Source organism: Bos indicus, chromosome 24 (genome assembly GCF_029378745.1).
Source record: "Bos indicus isolate NIAB-ARS_2022 breed Sahiwal x Tharparkar chromosome 24, NIAB-ARS_B.indTharparkar_mat_pri_1.0, whole genome shotgun sequence".
Lineage (NCBI taxonomy): Eukaryota > Metazoa > Chordata > Mammalia > Artiodactyla > Bovidae > Bos > Bos indicus.
In genome coordinates this window covers 46,892,419-46,912,588 of record NC_091783.1, presented here as the reverse complement: position 1 = coordinate 46,912,588, position 20,170 = coordinate 46,892,419, and the positions used below count along the sequence as shown (strand labels likewise).

Here is a 20,170-nt window from a genome sequence, read left to right as displayed (position 1 = left end):
ATAATAAATTATCTTAAGTATATTTAATTTGTGTTTTTAGTAGCATGAACAGTGAATTTCAAAGTCATAGCTCTCCTAAAAGAGTAGATGGTATCATGGTAGCTAGTGTTTTTATTTCTGAATGTTATGTCTTAAATCCTGAATGTTTTATTCTTAATCTAATTTCTTTTCTGATTGTTACTGGTTTTTTATCAGACTGGCTGGCTTTAGGACTGTCTTTACTCAGGTGATCCCCAGATAAAAGTGCTAATAATTAACACAATTCATGTTACATAATGGAAGGAATTATGTTTGAGCTATAGTAAGTAAGTAGCTTTAGTCATAAAGGTACCCTGATTTAAATCAAATTTTCGGAGTCTTCTATTTTCTTTCTAAATTTCTTTATATATAACTTACTAATATCACATGCATGTTACACATACATTAATAAAAGCAGTGTGTAGCGTATAGCCCTATTTGTGGTTCAGAGTTCTATGTTTTGCTCTAGCAGTGTTCTTTATGTTTTAGTGCCACCTTGCTCTTATGTCACAGCTGCTATTGAGAGGCAACATATTCATGTTAAAGTGAAGACTGTTATGAAAGAGGAGAGTGAGTGGCGTTCTGTGTAGTGAGTAGCTGCCACATAGTTGTTCTGAAGCTTAGTGAACTTACGATTGAGAATGCCCCGTAGTACAGCTCTTCTCTCCTGTGAACTAACAGCCAGATTGTTTGTAATTTCCCATGCTATTTAAAACAGGGTTCTCATGTATCAGCCATCTTCTGTAAGGGTGCCCAGTGTGACTTCGGTTGATCCTGCTGCTATTCCGCCTTCATTAACAGACTACTCAGTACCATTCCACCACACGCCAATCTCAAGCATGTCCTCAGATCTGCCAGGTATGTGAAGAGTTGTTTTGTTTTTATCAATTTTTTTTTTTTACCATTTATTTTTTATCTTAATCTGTGAAGCAAATATAATTTAAGTATCTTAAATAAAAATGCAAAGGAAATTGCTAAGGAAAGGGTTCCTGTAAGGGTGATACCTGTTTTAAATATTAATCACGTTCAGTTGCTATCATTTTAACTACCGAGCAATCTATAGATTTTGTTGGGAGGAAATAGAGTGGTAGGGTAGTGGGAAAATTTGACGAAGTTTATTCTCCTGCATAGAGGATATACCACAGGGAGACTTTTTCTTGGTTTGTTTTTCATGAAAGCTTCACAGGTTAGGGAGAATGTTTTCTCATACTTTTCTTTTCTAAAAGCGCATCACTTCTTGGTAGCCCATCACGACTTCAGAATACCCTTGAGAACTGTGAGGTCAGGTTGCCTGCCAGCTTTACCCTGTAAAAATCAGATCTGCCTGCTCTTTTTCCACAACACTCCTGAGTGTTTAGAGTTATCTTTTTAAAAAAACATTTCTTTTTTTTAATTGGAGGATAATTGCTTTACAATGTTGTGTCGGTTTAGGAATATCTTTTATATGATATTAACAGCTAAAAACGTCATGGCTGCCTGAGCTACCGTAGTATCAAGTTTTTTCATAGATCAAATTGGCACAAGTTTAGAACCAGTGACTTTATGACTTCCCTTCTCTCTGAAGGGCCCTTTTATTGAAATTCAGTTACCTCCTCCTGTTATTAATTTTCTTTTCTGGATTTAGGAAGTTAATTTGACCTGTGATTTATCCTTCTTAGCCCTCTTAATAAGGTCTTTATTTTAAGCACAATATATATTCTATTGGGTGAAATTTGTGTTGTTGGAACAGTTGATAGTTGTGTAATCTGGTCAGGTGTAATTTTGTTCAGAGTTTATTCAGTTTGAATACAATTTAATGGAAAAGAGTAAACTAAAAATAGTATCCATCAAAAAAAATGTTAAAAGCTTTTTGGTTCTTAAATATATCTCCTCCACATGTTCTTTGGGAATTGGTTATTTAAAAAAAAACTGTTTGTAAACCCAGCCAGCACCAGTTACAGAGTTATTGCTGATACAAAGCTTGATCTTGAGTTACAGGTGAAGTTTCATGGTCCATAAGAAAGAGGGAAAGTCAGAGTCTTAATCCCTAACTGCCATGTTTATTTTAACTGTGGCTAGTTTTAAATGAAGTTGAAAGGTTTCCACATGTCATCTTAGTATGTGTTACAAATAAGCATTCCAGAAGAATTCATTTCCTAAAGATCTCGAATTAAAAATTAATCCTGAGGAAAAAGATAATGAACATTTCTCTGTTTACTAAGTGACTCTGGCCATTTAGCAATAGAATAGATACAATGTACAAATCACTTGCTCTGTTAGTTTTTGAATTGTGTGAGTTTGGATGAATTTTTAATTTCAGAGAATTTATATTTCAAAATTTGGGCATAAAGTCAGACTATTTACTTTATAAAATGTACAGATTTGAGAAAAATGCGATAAAATATGTTAATTGTGTATTTCATAAAATACATTCAAGCTGGTAAGAACTAAGACTATTATCCAGGACTGGTATTTAGCCATTATAAGCTAGTATAGTGATACTGCTTATTAAAATGAACGGAATAGAATAGGATCTATTGTACTTTAGAAGAGTTACCAGTTTACCGTCATTTATGAATTATGTAGTAGTTACTTGATCTAAATAGTTTAGTTTTTATTTGGGTTTTACTGTTAACATGCTCTTTTGTAATTAGTAATTACTTTGGAGATTTTTTTGTGCATAATTTTTATGTAATTAGTCATACTGTACAGAGTTTTGATATTTATAAATTTAATAATTTATAATAAAATATTAAATAGAATACCAAGAATTGAGAGATGACAAACTCTTAATACATTTCTTAACATTCCTTTTAAACATCATAAACATGAATCTTCTGAATCTGCAGGAGAACAAAGAAGAAATGATATTAATAATGAACTGCAGCTTGGAACATCTTCTGATACTGTGCAACAGTGAATGCAAAAATAAAACATAATTTGTATTTATGGAATGGAAAACAGCTTGATTATTTCACGAAAAAATATGACTGCCTTATTATTGCTAGTGCCATATTGTCAGGTGCGAATGGTGCTCAAAAGTTGTATCATTAAAATTTGAAAGTGCTAAACATTTACATATTTAATCATGTAGCAGTTACGTTTTGTTAAACTTCATGGCTCAAGTAAGTAAAATGTGTTGTTATTAATAAGACATACAGAGTCAGTTTCACATGAAGAAGTGTTTAAAATCTAAAAACTACAGATCTATCAGTATTGAGAAAAGCATTTAGAATGTACCATCATAATTTTTAAAACTACCTGCTTTTTTAGTTAAAGATAATTATGAAATACTTAAGAGTGAAAACACAACATACCATTGCAGTTCAAACTTATGGTGAAATAAGAATAGCATTTTACTGAACTTTTATAAAGTATTAAGGCAATAATGTTTTAATCACTATTCCTGAAGCTTCATCTGTTTCATGTAAGAGTTTTCATAGTCTATACTTACAAAGTAGAATTATAAGACATTGTTGATAATATTTTTTTAATAGAAGGAATAACATCTGAAATACTGTTCAAGCTTCAGTGTTACTGTTGGAGAGAAAATGGTTTAAGTGAGAAATATTTACATTGAAATATTATTGACTTTTATGGAGACAGCATCTGTATAATACAGCTAGGGAGATACAGTGGGTTTCAATCAAAATTTCAGAAAAATTTCTAGATACTTTTATTATGGCATTGTATGTTATCATATTCAGTTATCCTTGGATGAGATGTCAAAAGATACAGATCAGTAGACTGTTAGCACACATGAAATAATCATCCAGTAATAGAAATGCTGAATATATAAAACTTGCAGATGATATTATAAGGGCTAGACAGATTTTGAATTACTGTTCAGCTGCCGCAGAGAGAGGATTTACTCAGCGGTATTATTACTGTGAACAGAAACTCGCTTACTGAAGTACATCACCTCCTTAGTATCACTTTAATGGGGAACTCTTTGGAAAAATTGTTTATGATTCCCTTTGTCCAGTGTTGGCTCAAATCTTGTATCTTATAGCTAGTGATAGCCATAAGAAACGACAAGTCATGTCAGCAGTTTTCAAAAATCTTTTAGAAGTTGAATGACTTCTTTCAAATGATTGGTGCTACAGCTTGTATTATTCAGTAAGTATTATCATTTTACCCTTATTTAGAGATTATAAGGGAATAAACTTAAACATTTATCAGTTGTATTAACACAGGTTAAATATAATTTCCCACTCATATTCTCTATTTAGACTAACAGTCCAGTATCATAGTACACTGTATTATGATTATTGTACTTGAGGTGACCTTGAATACCAGGATATAAAAACTCATAGAATAAATAGAAATTGGCCTTAGTAATCATATACCTAATATATGATTTTTTTTTTATAATGTTTTAGAATTTAGTCAAGCAGAGGTCTAGGGGAACTGACCTTGAAGTTTATTGCTAGACTTTTCAGACATGAAGATTTTATTATTTATTGTTATAACTTTAATATTTCAAAACAGTATTACTGGGCAACCTTTTGTTACTTTTCTATTTCTATATAAGTATAATTGGAGGATCCCAAATCTTTAGAAAACTGCATTAGCTTATAACCCAGTACACCGTGGCAAGGTTTAGCTTGTTAGTAAGCAGCGGCTACGAAGTGCTTGCTTTATGCAGCGTATTGAACTGTGTACTACTCCTTTTGTTGTGGGAACCGGGGGACAGAGAGCTGTCCGTGAAATAGACATTTATTTGTTTTAGAAGTGATATTTTAGATGAAGCTTAATGTGTATTTCTAAAAAATAAATGTGAAGTGTCTTAAGAGACTAAGCATGTTTTTTTTAATGTCTCAATCCAGATAATCATCTCTTCATTTTATTGCTTCTCATTCCGCTAAGTGAAAATTTGCTTTGACTAGTTCTATTTAAATTTTGGACTCCTCTACCCGTTTTAAACCTCTGGGGATGGTTTTTCCAGTTGTTTTGTCAAGACATATGTACATTTTTGGGTTTTATGCACATAAATATCCTGAAATATCCTGATTGTGATATAGACCTTCCCTACAGCAGAATGGTAAGGACTTAACCCACGTGTTCTATGACTTAAAAAATGATTTGGGGAAATAATTCTTGTCTCCAAAATATGAGACAACTATTAACAGAACATTTTTGTTTTAGGTTTGGATTTTCTTTCCCTTATTCCAGTTGATCCCCAGGTATGTATCCTGAATTTAAGCAACTAATTTGTACTGGATTGTTGGTTGTGTCACTAACTAAAAATGACCAGTTGCATAAAATCAGGACAGTCAACTTTCAGTTACTTAAATTGATGGAAGGAAAGTACTTCTATAAATACTTCACAGTTTTACTTGGAGGCATGACGTTTTTCATTTTATGATATTTTGACCTTTACTACTAGCATTTTAAATTATTTTTTGTTTAGTTTAATATAATCATTTGGCATTTCTTAACAAGCATTTGAGTGATTAAAATGAGGGGAAGCAGTGCTGGATGACTGGAAATGTTGAAACTTTATAGAGATAATTTGTAAAACACTTGTTCTGTACATAGAAGATGGCTGAAGCTGATTAAACAGATTGAATCATTAGCTTGATTCTTCCTAGTTTTTAAAGGCAGTCAAATTCAGACTTTGAAGAAGCCCTCACCTAAAATTGCTATAAACCAGCCAGTCGTGTTTTATCTGTTGGAGATAAGAAACTAGTATTCCAGTGTCCCACCATGAAGACCTTGCAGTGAGCACAGCCTCCACTGATAGGCTAACAGGAGAGGAGGAAAAAGGCACAAGAAAAGCTGATGGGGAAAGCAGACAGAGAAAGAGACCTGGAGAAGTGCTGAGAGTAGGGACGGATAGAGGAAGAACCATGGATCACTGCTCTTGTAGTCTGCTCAGAATCGGCTAACCACAGGTTGTGTATCAGCTTCCTGGTTTAATACTCTGTTTGATCACACAAGCAGTACTGGAAGTTTGGGCCCAAGGTGACAAGCACAAAAAGAGAAGTTTCTTTTCACCCTAAACTGACTTTGCTACATCAGTAGATTCTATAGCAAAATATCTATGTATTTTTCTAGGAGATAGATTCTTCAGGATTACAGTATTACTGACTTTTATGTCAATCATCCTTTTTTAAAAAATCATCTTGGAACCTTGAGGATTTTGATTTTATAGGGCTATTCAGCATGCTTGGTGTCAGGCTAACTTGTTGATAAAAAATACCTAGAATTGATAATATTGATGAGCTGTCCTTACTGATCTTTCATGTAGTCAGTCTAAACACAAACTTAGGACCTCTCCTCTTGTAGTGTGTACTGGGCCGCGCTTATCATACTGAAGTTAGTGCAGTTGTTTCGCACATAAAACAGTCTATGGTGATATAAAATAAAGCTTTTAGCTCTTGTCTCTCTTCCTCCTGGTCAGTATCAGAGTACTTAAACCCAGGTTGAAATTTGTTTGGGGATCAGCAACTAAGATTTAAACCAGCATTTATAAACACTTGCAGGGGGCTGTCAAGCAGACATCTCAGAGGCAGTTAGATTTCCTTTAAGATTTATTCCAAAATTTTGTTTTGTTTTTTATTCCAAAATACAGGAGATCTCGTTCTGAGCATCTCGGGGTAGTTAGCTACCATGTAGTCTCTATATTAGAGTGTATGCTGTCTTCTAATCACACAAGTACTATTACATGTATGTAGATAGGAATCAGATGTTGTTTTTCCGCTGATAAGTCTTAACATTGTTCCTTAAGGGTCTAATTAATAATAACTTTTGAAAGAATTATTGAATTTTGTGTTAGCACTTTTGCTTAAAGCCATTAAAGATAAGTTTATTAGCCTTTTACAGTGTGCTTTAAATTTGGTATAAATACATTTAGTGAGCAAATTCAAGACTAAGTATGATTCATAATTGTGGGGCTAGTATTCAGTATTAACTATAGTTATTATTGACATTTTTGTACTACTACCTACATATTTGGTCAACAGATTCTGTTTTGAGACAGTCAAGAATATGCTGCACTCATCAAATAATGTAAAATGTTAAATTCGTGCCACCTTCTATCCAAAGATGTGAAGTTTTGAGAAATTTTTAAATCCCACCGAGATTTAAATATGTGGCTTTCACTTATGCATATCTAACAGTGTGTAGTCTTTATTTACAATCAATGAAGCCTCTTCCTCACCCGCATCATTGTTTGTTTCAAGCAGTACTGTCCTCCTATGTTTTTGGATAGTCTCACCTCACCCTTAACAGCAAGCAGTGCGTCTGTCACCACCACCAGCCCCCATGAGAGCAGTACTCATGTTAGTTCATCCAGCAGCAGGAGTGAGACAGGGGTCATAACCAGCAGTGGAAGTAACATTCCTGACATCATCTCACTGGACTAAAGAAGGACTCTCGATTCTAGGAATCATTCATCAGAACTGCTCTTTCTTGGATCTCTGGTCCGTGGAAGCTATTTTTTGCTAATGATTGCTTTGATATTTATTGAAATGTCAGATGGATTCGTTTGCCTTCTGAGAGATGAACACAGATGACTGCAACAAGAACCACATGACGTGCACGGATTTTTCTTACTCTTGGTGTCCTCTGGAGCATCAGCTACATTCAGCTGTAACTGTATCCTCCTGAGAGATGGATTTCAAGTTCATGTTACTGGATAGATTCTACAAAAAAGTTAAATTTTTTTTGTTGTAATACACAGCAATAAAATTATGTAAATATTCAAGTATACTTTTTTCTAATTAAAAAAGATGTAATCAGTGATTCTAAAATGACAACTTTTTGTTTAACCTGATGTGAAGGAAAAAATACATGGAAAGAAGTTACATTTGCCAAATGAGTCCTTTCCATGGATTTGTTCTGTTTTGCTGAAGTAATGAAGTCTAGATAAGTGGCCAAAGCTTGGGTTCCACTGTTCTCCGTTTCCATCCAAGAAACATGGCCTGTATGTTTCCCCTGGCGGTTGTTTCTACTCTGGTGTTCTGTGCCCATGAGTGCAGAGTGGAGTTCTGGGATTTGTCTGCTCCTTAATAGTGAGTATGTTGAAGAACACTATACAGAGTCTGCCCTGATGTAATGTGTGCTGTTTTTGGTCATTGAACTTTCTCATTCTAGAGATGTCTGTAAATTAGGGCTTACCTTCTCAACGAAGTTCTCTGTGACTGTTGACTGAAATGTGTCTGGATTAAGGTGTGGCTGGAATGTTAAGATTGTGTTCACACTGTCCAGAAATATTGAGAGCATGGAGGCAGTAGAAGAACAGATTTAGGGGCAGTGGGAATAGCAAAGTTTAATTTCTTCCTAAGAACTTCTTTTACTCGTTTATTGTATAGGATAATGTTCAAATCTGCAATGAGTAATACTGACAAAGTATGTCATAGATCTCATTTTTCTCATAGCAGTGATTTTTAAATTTAAAAGAACAAACAATAGCAAAGGGATGGAGGTGGCATCAGATTTCCTTTTTTTAAAAAAGGAGATGTTTGCTGAAACCACAGAAGATAAAAACAGAATTAGAAGTGTTTGGGTATAAGAAAAGTTTGAAGAGAGGATGGGCCTGAAACCCACTTTGAAAACCACTCTCTTACTATGTGTTTGATTTGAAATCTCTCAGGAAGCTGAATTTTACCTTTAGAGAAACATTTTTATCCAGATTTTATACTTTGTTTTCATCTGGCTGCACAATTTTGATTTCTCAAGGAGTTAATACTTTCCGAATGTTTAGCTTTCTCTCCCTAAGCTGTGTCTAAGTAAACCTTTGTTTAAAAATCATGAATCTGGCTGATTTCTCAGACTGAAATGCCCAGATGAAGAGCACCAGTTTCGTGTAGGACAGGGAACAGTCAGGCCTGGTGCAACTCCAGGGAGCTGCCTTGTCGCTGCTCGGTTTTTCATACCTTCTCAAGTTCTCGTGACCTTTGTGCTGTTTTTATACTCATTTAATTTCCTGTGAGTTTTTACATCATCCCTTCTTTGGCTGTATTATCCCCTTAATGTATTATCCCTTTTGGAGAGTTAAAAACATGGAAAACAAGCATGAATCTTCTGCAGTTGTTACATCATAGTTGCCAGTTTTCAATTCTTAGGACATGTTGCAGTCCTTTCGTCCATACACAGAATTTCTTCCTGGTAAACTTTTATATTGCTGCTCTAAATGTGGATGCAAGTTCTGTTAACTCTGTAATCAGACAGAAAAAGTAACCTGATTTGTGTGATATAATTTGTTAATAAAGAAATGCTGTATATTTGTTATCATTTTGTTACCCATTAGATTCTCAGAGACCCCCCCCAACTTAACCAACAGAGTTTTATAAGGTAAATGAAAAAAATAATAGAAATTAGTTCATTTACTCGATTCTTGTAACTGATAACCGCTGTGCTTTTATAGTTGTACTTTTATTTTCACTATTTTATGTGAACAGTTGTATTGTTCATTTTTGGTGCTTTACACTAAATTACATAAAATTTTTAATTTATCTCATACAGGCGACTAACATTTTTAAAAATATACTTTTGAGTTTATAATCTTAAAATTGAGACTTTTATGTATGTATCTTTGAAGGTGAGTACCTTTTTGTATGCTTTTGGCTCTATGACAACAGCATGCTTACTAAGCCATTGTCCTTTTTTTAGTATGGCCACCAAATACTTTTACTGGGACCCTGCCTTTGTAGTAGTGTCTTTTACTAGCCAAGATACCTGCTCAACCAAGTATAATTCAGTTTCAGAGGAGGTCATCGCTACTTGTACTTAGGTGGCAGCCAACCATCTGCCATCTGATGATGTGTAAGAAAAGGAACTGTAGTTACCAGCCTCTTACAAACACTTAACCAGCCTGTGTTTTTATCTTTGTTCACACAGAAATGTTAGACGAGTTTCCTTGCTCTGATAACTCATGACAATATAATTGGTACTGAATGTAGCTTCAGCCTAGGGTCTGCTTACATCGACTAACTTTTTGATTCTTAGGTAAGCCGCTTTAGGACTTTGTTTCCATTTCTGCCCAGAAGGTATAAATTCTTTCAGCATCTGTTGTGGGATGATTATAAAGGCCACATGAAACTGTAGAGTCCAGAAAGCTAGAATGGAAATACCATAATTAAGTGAACGATTATGAGTATACATAAGGAGATCCATAACTCTGGGTATAAAGCAAATTTCTCTAGGGTAGAATTTTGGAAGGATTTGAAGAAAGGTTGGATTGTAGAGGAAAGATATTCAACAGACTGTCGTGATTTAGGATTCAGACCTTTCCGCCATTCTTCATTCAGAGCAGTCCTGAACGTCTGTCATCTAGTAACCAAGGTGTCTGCTTTTCTTCTGCCAAAAAAGTATTTATTTTACATTTCGTCTTTTTAAGTAAAGTTGAATTTTATAAAATATTAGTTCTCAACTCAGTCGTTCATTTCTCTCTAGTCCCAGTGGGTGTGAAAAAAGTCTCCCCCCCACCCCAAGTAAACACTTTATTTTCCTAATCTTTTTCATCGTGGAAAACGTAGAGCAGTGTGCCATTTAAAACTTGGGTCTGACGTTGTATTTTGTGACCCTGGGTCTAGGTCTGTGTGTTGTGGGAGCATGGAGTTGTCATTTAGATTGGTAATTCATAATAGAACCTGATTCACCATCTTTTCTGCTACATTTCTACGTGAATATGGTGGAACTTACAGAAAAGAAATTAAATAACTTCTCTGCTTTTTAAAGAATGACTGGTTTGTAAGCCCCCACTTTTTTGTTAGGAACCACACTCCAATTCCTAGCAGAAACCAATAAATCTATATAAAAATGCCCATTCTGCTTTAATGCTTGTCTGATTCAATATTTTTTTTGTTTATGTTGGTAATACATGCTTATTGTGGGAAGTCCAGACAATACAGAAAAGGTAGAAAGGGCACTTAAATATTTTTGAATGTTTCTTGCCGGTCTCTTTGCTACATGTTTGATTTTACATAGTTTTATTCCTTCTCAGTGTAAGTTGTATCTTGATTGTTTTTTCTCAGTCTCCAGGCATTATTCCATGTTACTAAAAACTGCCTTGTATGGATGTGCCATGCTTTCTGTTGCTTTTCCCTGTTGGCATTTCAGTTGTATCTCATGATGCTGTTACAGTGCATGTCTTTGTGCATAAATTATTTCCTTAGGATAAATTCCTAGAGGTGAGCTTGAGTCAAGGATGTAAATACTTCTGTAACTTTTGGTGCACAACAGTTTTCCAAGTGGTTTTGCTAACCATGTGGTATGAGAACTATCTAACCATATTTTCCAAGAATATGTACCATTACCTGTATGCAGGCATCTGCATTAAGGCCTTCCACCTCTGACCTTGGTGAGCTGGGGTAACTGATTTGGAGATAATTGGCAGAAATTTTCCTGGGATGTCTCAGTTTCAAATATATCTCTCTGATATGTTCCAGAAACACCTGCGTATAAGGATATCCAAATGGTTTTTCACACATTTTTACTTGCATTACAAAGTAGCCCATGTTACACTACGTTTTCCATTTTTAGTTAGAAATTCTTGACTTTCTGAAACCATCTTTGCCTGGGGCCAGCCCTTAGTAGCCAGCTCTCTCTTTTTTTCTCTTCCCTTAGGCTCCATTTTGGCCTTTCTGAGTTCCCCAAGGCCAGTAGGATCTTCTGAGCCAAAGGCAGTGCAACTCAAACTGGAAAAGTGGTAAGGCTAAAGCAACAACAAAAGCAGAGCCAAGCTTTGCTTTCTCATTTTTTTCGTGTGTGTTTCCCACCCCATCTTGGTGTTCTCAAGGTAGCTCTGGGATAAGAAAAACAGACTGCAGTCGTCTTTTGCTCAAGGTATTACTTTCTTGATTGGCATACCATGTTGTTTCCTGAACTGTTTCTTTTTGAATGGATTGTAAAGCTGCTTTTATGTTTTCAAAGCTCAAGCCTTTTACATGAAGAGTGTTGTGTTATAAAATATCCCTCGTATTTTGGCCTTCATCACACCATTCAACAAGGTTTCAGTGTGTTTTGAAAATGTATGTGGACTAGACTGACGTAACAGATCTGGTCCCATTCTTCAAAGGGCTTACAGCAAGTTTTCAAAAATCAGGAATTCTTACCTACTAAGAGCTGTGCTGAGCAACCTACAACATATCACATTCCTTACCGCAGTCTTTCAAAGGAAAGTAGTGTTGTCTTTGTGTTGCAAATGAAGAAACAGATAAATTTTGCAGTTGGACTTGGGTGTCTGAAACAGACCTATTAATTCAAAAGCCTTATGACTGAAGTGACACTAATTAGGTAGGCTATTTGGGAGGCTGGTGTGGTAACCTAGACATAAAATTATGAGACCTGATTTCAGGTGATGGCTATAGGAATAAGGAAGGAGTGGATGATGGAGCCATTTCAAAGGAAGATTCAAGATTAAGTGGATGTAGGAATAAGAGCTGAGTCCATTTCTCAAGGTAGAATGGACAACAGTCATTAAGGGGAGACAATGGTGAGTTTGATGATTAAGATGAGATTTCAGAAAGGAAGTTTTCAAGAAGCATATTTTTGTTCTGCAGTCTTAAGAAGTGCAGACTTCCCTTGCCTCCATTTTTACCGTCACTGGTCTCCCTTCTGTATGTGTTGCAGTCTCTCCCGATTGCCTGCCTGCCTTTGTGCTTGCACATGCCCAGTCGCTCAGGCGTGACTGACTCTCTGCGACCCTTTGGACGGTAGCCTGTGTTGCCTGCGTCGCAGGTGGATTCTGTACCTGCTGAGCCATGGGGAAGCCCTCTGTCCACCCTCTATCTTCCCTTAACCATGCTTGGCTGCAAGTTGATGTTTTTTTGAGTTTGTACTTAACTGCCTTGTCATAACAAATTTGGCTGTCTCCTAAAGGCCTGCCAAAGCCTGCAGCTCTCACCAGTGTGGGCTGTGTCCACATTCCACTATCTCAGGAGGTGGTGGCAGCTGCCCTTCCTTTGTCTTGTAATTTCTAAATAATTTCTCAAGGCTTCTGACAAAAATCTGCCCTTTTGTTGCCTGTGTCAGGAAGTTACACTGTTAGTTACTTCTGCTCTTACCATCGATCACTCCCATTGATTTGCTGAAGGCCTCACTTCCTGACAGTGTACTTGGCCATCTCTGATTCTGTCGTATTCTCAGTGACTTCATGTTCTGACGGATGACCCATCCAACACTGGCTGGTGAGGTTTTTGGTTATCTTGCCTCCAACATTTTCTTCCATTGAAACTCCCTATTTAACCCTCTCTATTTTCTTTGTACTCTTACCTAACGTCATTATCACATCCTTCAGCATGTCCTCAGACCCCTTTCTCAGTCACCTGCCAGTCCTTTGACTTGACACGGCATGGTTCTTTCCCCATTCTCATCAATTAATGCAAATATTTCCATTCCTTTTTTCTTTTTTAATTGAAGTATAGTTGATGTATAAAATTATGTTAATTTTAGATGTACTACATGATTTGATGTTTGCATCTATTCTCACCATCATAAATCTAGTAACCATTTGTCTCCATATGAAGTTATAATAATGTATTATGCTGTATGTTTTCATTCCTGTGGCTTATTTTATAACTGGAGGTTTATATCTCTTAATTCCTTTTACCATTTCTTCCCCTCTCCAGCCTCTCCCTCCTGGCAACCACTCATTTATTCTCTGTATGAGTCTTTTCATTTCATTTGATTAGATTCCACGTAGGAGCAAGATCATGTGGTATTTGTCTTTCTCTGATATATTTTGCGTAGCATAATACCCTCTAGATCCATGCATGTTATTGGAAATGGCAAGATTTCTTTGTTGTTGTTAATGGCCGTGTTGTGTATGTATGCACTTCTTTGCCCATTCATCTGTGGGCACTTAAGATGCTTCCATATACATTGGCTATTGTAAAATACTGTTGCAGTGAGTATTGATGTACACATACCTCTTTGAAATCACTTGACATCATGTAAATACCCAGAAGTGGAATTGCCAGATCATATGGTAATTCTACTTAATTTTTTGAGAATCCCTCGTACTGTTCTCTGTTCTAGCTGCACCAGTTTACTCCTGCCAGCAGTGCACAAGGGTTTCCTTTTCTCCACATCCTCGCTAACACTTACTTCTTGTCTTTTGTGTGTGTGTTTGATGACAGCCTACCACTCCTTTTCAGAACACACCTTTCTTAGCAGGTGATCTTGTTTCCAAATTCAATTAGAAGATTCAGGACTTCAGCATGGTTTCTTTACCTCCGCGCTCACCTTCATCCTTTATTCCAGCCTCAGAGGACAAGTTGGGCCAAAGGCCAGTCCAGCCCCATGAACCTTCGATGCCTGTGTCCTCTGTTGTCCTCAGGACCTCCCTCCATGAGACTTTCCCTCTATCCTCTATGTCTTCCACCTTTTGGCTGCTGCTTTTGGCTTATAAAAGTCTCATGTCATTAAATATTTGAGAGGCTGTTTATGCCAGGCACTGTATCAGGCACTTGGAACACACGACGCAGACTTACCTTCACCAAAGTTGCCATCCAGTAGATGGGGCTTCCCTGGTGGCTCAGCTGGTAAAGAATCCGCCTGCAATGTGGGAGACCTGGGTTCTATCCCTGGGTTGGCAAGATCCCCTGGAGAAGGGAGTGGCTACCCACTCGAGTATTCTGGCCTGGAGAATTCCATGGACTCTCTAGTCCATGGGGTCACAGAGTCAGACACGACTGAGCGGTTAATACTAACCACTGACTAAGGCCATGTAGATCAGTGAATAGGGAGATCGTAGTGCAGTGGTTAAAGGTGGAGTCAGGGTGCTACAAGAGCACACAGATAAAGAGACGGCTGAAAATGTCCAAAATAGCCAGAAGTTTGCTAAGGAATATTAAGAGAAGTATGTAAGAAATCATGAAAAATCATGTAGAATATCAATAGCAAGAAGTTATTGAAGACTTTTCATGGTGATTCACAGTAAGGAGCATTGGTTGAGTTTCATACGATAATTTCCATTCTACGAATGTGGAAACAGATTCTGAGAGGGTAAGTGACTTGTAGCATATAAGCGGGGAGTCAGGCTTCATACTCAGTTTTTAACCATTTCTCATAGGGGCCTTCCTTGACTATTCTGTCTAAAAAGTGTTTCCTAAATATCCTGACCACATCACTGCTTGTATCCTATATGGCAGAAGGCACAACCTGTGTTTATTTTATGTATTAGTTCACTGTGTATTTGTTTCCTCTGCTAGATTGTAAGCTCCATGAGGGCAGGATATTTCAATTGCATCCCAGAGCCAAACATGGTGTGGCACATGGTAGGTGCTCAATAAATGCTTGTCAATGAAGAAATGGTGGGTCGTCATTTGTGTTTGACTTAAACTGACTGTAGAAATCACTTGACATCTGACCAACTGGTATTCACAAGGGAGGGAAACAAGGCAGACGGATGAAAGAAGCTGGGGACTTTGGAGGAAGTGAGCTCACTAACCTAATAGACTCCAAACTCTTACGGGGCGAGGGCCAGGAATGGGAGATGGGTAGGGAAATGCACAGTAGGGACAAGAATGTGCCAGTAGGTGTTTCATTAAACCTGAAGGCCTAGGACCCATTGTAGACTCAGCCTACTGTATACGTAAGGCTGGGGAAATTCTGCCTATAATCTCTATATCCTAGGGGCCAGGTTACCTGGGTCAGCTATACTACTATGAATATTGCAGTACAATTGTATTGGTATCTAGGAATACCAGACACCTTACCTGCTTCCTGTGAAACCTGTATGCAGGTCAAGAAGCAACGGGACTATGGACTGGTTCCAAATTGGGAACAGAATACATCAAGGCTGTATGTTATCACCCTGCTTACTTAACTTATATGTAGAGTACATCATGGGAAATGCCTGGCTGGATGAAGCACAAGCTGGAATCAAGATTGCTGGGAGAAATATCAATAACCTCAGACAACATATTGAAAAGCAGAAACATAACTTCGCTGACAAAGGTCTGTATAATCAAGAGCTACGGTTTTTCCAGTAGTCATGTATGGATGTGAGAGCTGGACCTTTATAAAGAAGGCTGAGTGCCAAAGAATTGATGCCTTTGAACTGTGGTGTTGGAGAAGACTCTTGAGAGTCCCTTGGACTGCAAGGAGCTCAAACCAGTCAATCCTAAAGGAAATCAATTTTAAATATTCATCGGAAGGACTGATGTTGAAGGTGAGGTTCCAATACTTTGACCACCCGATGCGAAGAGCTGATTCATTAGAAAAAACCGTGACGTTGGCGAAGGTTGAAGGCAGGAGGAGACAGGACAACAGCATGAGATGGCTGGATGGCATCACTGACTTGATGGACATGGAATTTGAGCCAGCTCTGGGAGATGGTGAAGGACAGAGAAGCTTGGCTTGCTGCAGTTACGGGGTCGCAAGAAGTCGGACACGACTGAGCGACTGAACAACAAAATTAAAAGAGAACTTTAATTTTTAAAAATGTGTGGAATATGAACTAATACTGGTTTCTTAATGGTTTATGTAATGATTTGGGGAAACCACATGTTTTCAGAGCTGATTAGCTGTCTCTTCATAGCATTTACATGTTGGGGATACAAAAGCCCAGCGTTTTAATTCTTGAGGAAAACCTTGTTTTGTCTCAGCAGTTGATGACATAGTTTGGCCACATGGGCAGTCACGGCAGCGTGTGTCTTCTCTCACTTGAACTGCTGTAACTGTAGGAAGTATCTTATTGTTTTCATTCCTGTCTCCCTATCCTATTTCTCGCAGTAACAAGTTTTTCTTTTTTTTTTTTTTTTTAGTTAATTTATTTATTTTTGGCTGTGCTGGGTTTGTTGCTTCGCGGGCTTTTCTCTGCTTACGGGGAGCAGGGGCTGCTCTTGGATAGCAATGCGTGGACCTCTCGTTGCAGTGGCTTCTGTTGCTGCGCAGCACGGACAGTTGGGCACGCAGGCTTCAGTAGTTGCAGCATAGTTGCAGTTCCCTGACTCCAGGGCACAGGCTCAGTACTTGTGGCACAGAGCCTAAGTTGCTCCACAGCTTGTGGGATCTTCTCAGACCAGGGGTCAAACCCTTGCTCCTGTAGTGGCAGGCAGATGCTTTACCACTGGACCATGAGGGAGGCCCCACAAGTTCATTTTCTTAAGACACAATTCAGATGATATAACCGCTCTGCTCAAAATCCTTAATGTTTTCCTGGCTCGCTCTGGGTAAATCTAATGTTTTTACCATGACCTACAAGGCCCTACATCAGTGATTCTAAAGCTTTCAAATGTGACCATAGTAATATATTTTAAGTTATATCTCAGTATACACACTATTGTAAAAACAAAATTTTAGGAATCATTGTTGGTCCTCACATATTTAAAAAGCATGTATGACTTCATTAACATTTAAATAAAGTATGATAACCTCAGATACGCAGATGACACCACGCTTATGGCAGAAAGTGAAGAGGAACTAAAAAGCCTCTTGATGAAAGTGGAGAGTAAAAAAGTTGGCTTAAAGCTCAACATTCAGAAAACGAAGATCAGGGCATCCGGTCCCATCACTTCATGCGAAATAGATGGGGAAACAGTGGAAACAGTGTCAGACTTTATTTTGGGGGGCTCCAAAATCACTGCAGATGGTGACTGCAGCCATGAAATTAAAAGACGCTTGCTCCTTGGAAGGAAAGTTATGACCAACCTAGATAGTATGTTGAAAAGCAGAGACATTTGCCAACAAAGGTTCGTCTAGTCAAGGCTATGGTTTTTCCTGTGGTCGTGTGGATGTGAGAGTTGGACTGTGAAGAAGGCTGAGCACTGAAGAACTGATGCTTTTGAACTGTGGTGTTGGAGAAGACTCTTGAGAGTCCCTTGGACTGCAAGGAGATCCAACCAGTCCATTCTGAAGATCAGCCCTGGGATTTCTTTGGCAGGAATGATGCTAAAGCTGAAACTCCAGTACTTTGGCCACCTCATGCAAAGAGTTGACTCATTGGAAAAGACTCTGATGCTTGGAGGGATTGGGAACAGGAGGAGAAGGGGATGACAGAGGATGAGATGGCTGGATGGCATCACTGACTCGATGGACGTGAGTCTGAGTGAACTCCAGGAGTTGGTGAGGGACAGGGAGGCCTGGCGTGCTGCGATTCATGGGGTCGCAAAGAGTTGGACACGACTGAGCGACTGAACTGAACTGAATGAATTATCTAGTAATTCAGTATATTTTTTATTTCTAAAAATTCACTTAGGGTATATTCCAAGTTAGTATATTCCAAGTTGCTAATTGAGTCTTTTAATATATGGAATAAAATTATAACAACTGATTTACTGTCCTTATTGGCAAATTCTAACATCTGGGTCCATTCTGGTTTGTTGATAAGTCTTCTCATTATGGATTGTGTGTTTCTGCTGCTTATATGCTTATATGCCTTATATCTAAACAAAGGTAATCTTTGTTTAGATGCCAGGCATTGTAAATTTTATGTTGTGCTGAATATATTTGTGTTTGTATGAATGAATTGAACATTGTTTTGGGATGCAGTTATGTTACTTGGAAATAGTTGATTCTGTCATGTCTTGCTTTTATGATTTTTTAGGAGCCTCCAGAACAGTGATTTCTCTAAGGCTAGCTATTCCACAATAATGAGGCAAGACCCTCCTGGTTATTATATGCAGTGCCTCTTGAACTGTGAGGTTTTACACTGTGGCTATTGGGAATAGGCACCATTTCTGGTCCTATGTGCTTGACATTATTCCCTCTAATTCTTTTGTATTTTTCCCCCATCATATAATTTACTTACATGCATTTATTGAAGCCACTGTGATGAATTCTGGAGGGAATCCCTCTCTGTTTAGCTCCTTGTCTCTGTTTTCTGTCCTGCAAATTCTCACCACCCTGGTCTCTCTGGGTTCTCAGCTCCATTTTCTAAATTCAGAGGATCTTCTGGCCTTTGCCTGGGTTCTCTACTGTGCTGCAGCTTGGAAACTCACGAGGTCATGAGCTGGGGCAGTGGTAGGGCTCAACTCTTGTTTCCACTCTCTCAAGAATCACTGTCCCTGATATCCAGCATCGAAGAACCAGTTATTCCATATACTTTGAGAATATTTTGGTTGTTGCAGGCAGAAGGATAAATCCAATCTTTTCTTGCATGGAAGGGAAGTCACTAACTTTTTATGTTTCAGATTTCTCTCCTGGAATGTAGTGATTAAAAGTCCATGATGGAAAAATGAGGTGTAACACTCTTGTTTAAGCCATTGTCATAAATACATTCACATTGCTAACAATGTTAAGAAATATGATACAGTCATATCTTTTAAGTCTTATTTTCCACTTCAAAATATTATTTATAATGTTTCTGAAAAACAAACTTCCCATAATTGAAACTCATAGTAATGACATGTTTACCAACAGAATATTATATGTCTCTGCATTTAGCTTGATAAACTACAAAATGTGTTAATATAAAACTCAGATAATAGAGCAGTAACCCTCCTAATAGAAGTTGACCTTCATATGCTAGAAAATCAAATGGAGCAACATTTTACAGAAGGTTAAATGACCTGTTCTTCCATTTCGTATATTCATCACGTGCTCTTTACTGTTTTTCCTGTGCTGTTTGTCTCAGTTGGCTGTAGTGTTTATTGAGACATTTCTAGTTCTTGCAGAATGTTCATGGGTCTGCTCACTTAGGAATCTATTTTAGTAGTTAATTATAATACCTTTATTTTTGAAAATACTGGTTGTGACCCTCTACATTGCTTCCCTGACACATTAAATTGAAGTGGCTAGTTCTTGCAGAGTCCATAGCTATTTTCCTATTCTATTATCTATTTCTATTATTTTAAAATTCTGAGTGTGACCCATTCATGACATTGGTTTCCTAACACATTAAATTGTGTCAACCAACAGTTTGAAAAGTTGTCTGATAACAGTAGATTTTGTCCAACTGGCCAGGATCAGACAGGCACCTATTTGAAGCTAGGTAGGCTCCTGCTAGAACAGCTAAGAGTCTTAGATTTAAAAAAGAAAAACATTTTTTTTAAAGAAGCTTTGAAGCATTGATTAGCTAGTATAAAATCAAGGAATTTTCAAGGAAGAAGTAAAATGGGGTATCTAGAGAGTAAAACAAACTCTGCTGCAGTTGGCTTCAGCAGTTATTTGTTGACCAGAGCAACCTGACTTTGGTCTTCACAGGCTCTGGGGCATGATTATAGCAAGCAAATCTCAAAGGTCCTAAGTTATCTACTATGTGATCTTCTCCCCATAGAAC

General features: G+C 37.5%; 1 protein-coding gene across 11 annotated transcripts in view; it reads left to right on the top strand.

Moving 5' to 3' along the window:
- The window catches only part of PIAS2 (protein inhibitor of activated STAT 2), a 116,999-nt gene extending 101,741 nt beyond the window's left edge, over positions 1-15,258 (top strand). For 4 of the 11 annotated variants that reach the window (XM_019986632.2, XM_070778998.1, XM_019986634.2 and 1 more), the window contains 3 exons: positions 737-876; positions 5,146-5,183; positions 7,185-9,234. In XM_019986632.2, coding sequence (XP_019842191.2) covers positions 737-876; positions 5,146-5,183; positions 7,185-7,367 — 361 coding nt within the window. In that variant the 3' untranslated portion in view covers positions 7,368-9,234. The other 7 variants (XR_011563840.1, XM_019986640.2, XM_019986639.2 and 4 more) reach the window with 7 other exon arrangements.
- The last annotated feature ends 4,912 nt before the right edge of the window (positions 15,259-20,170 follow it).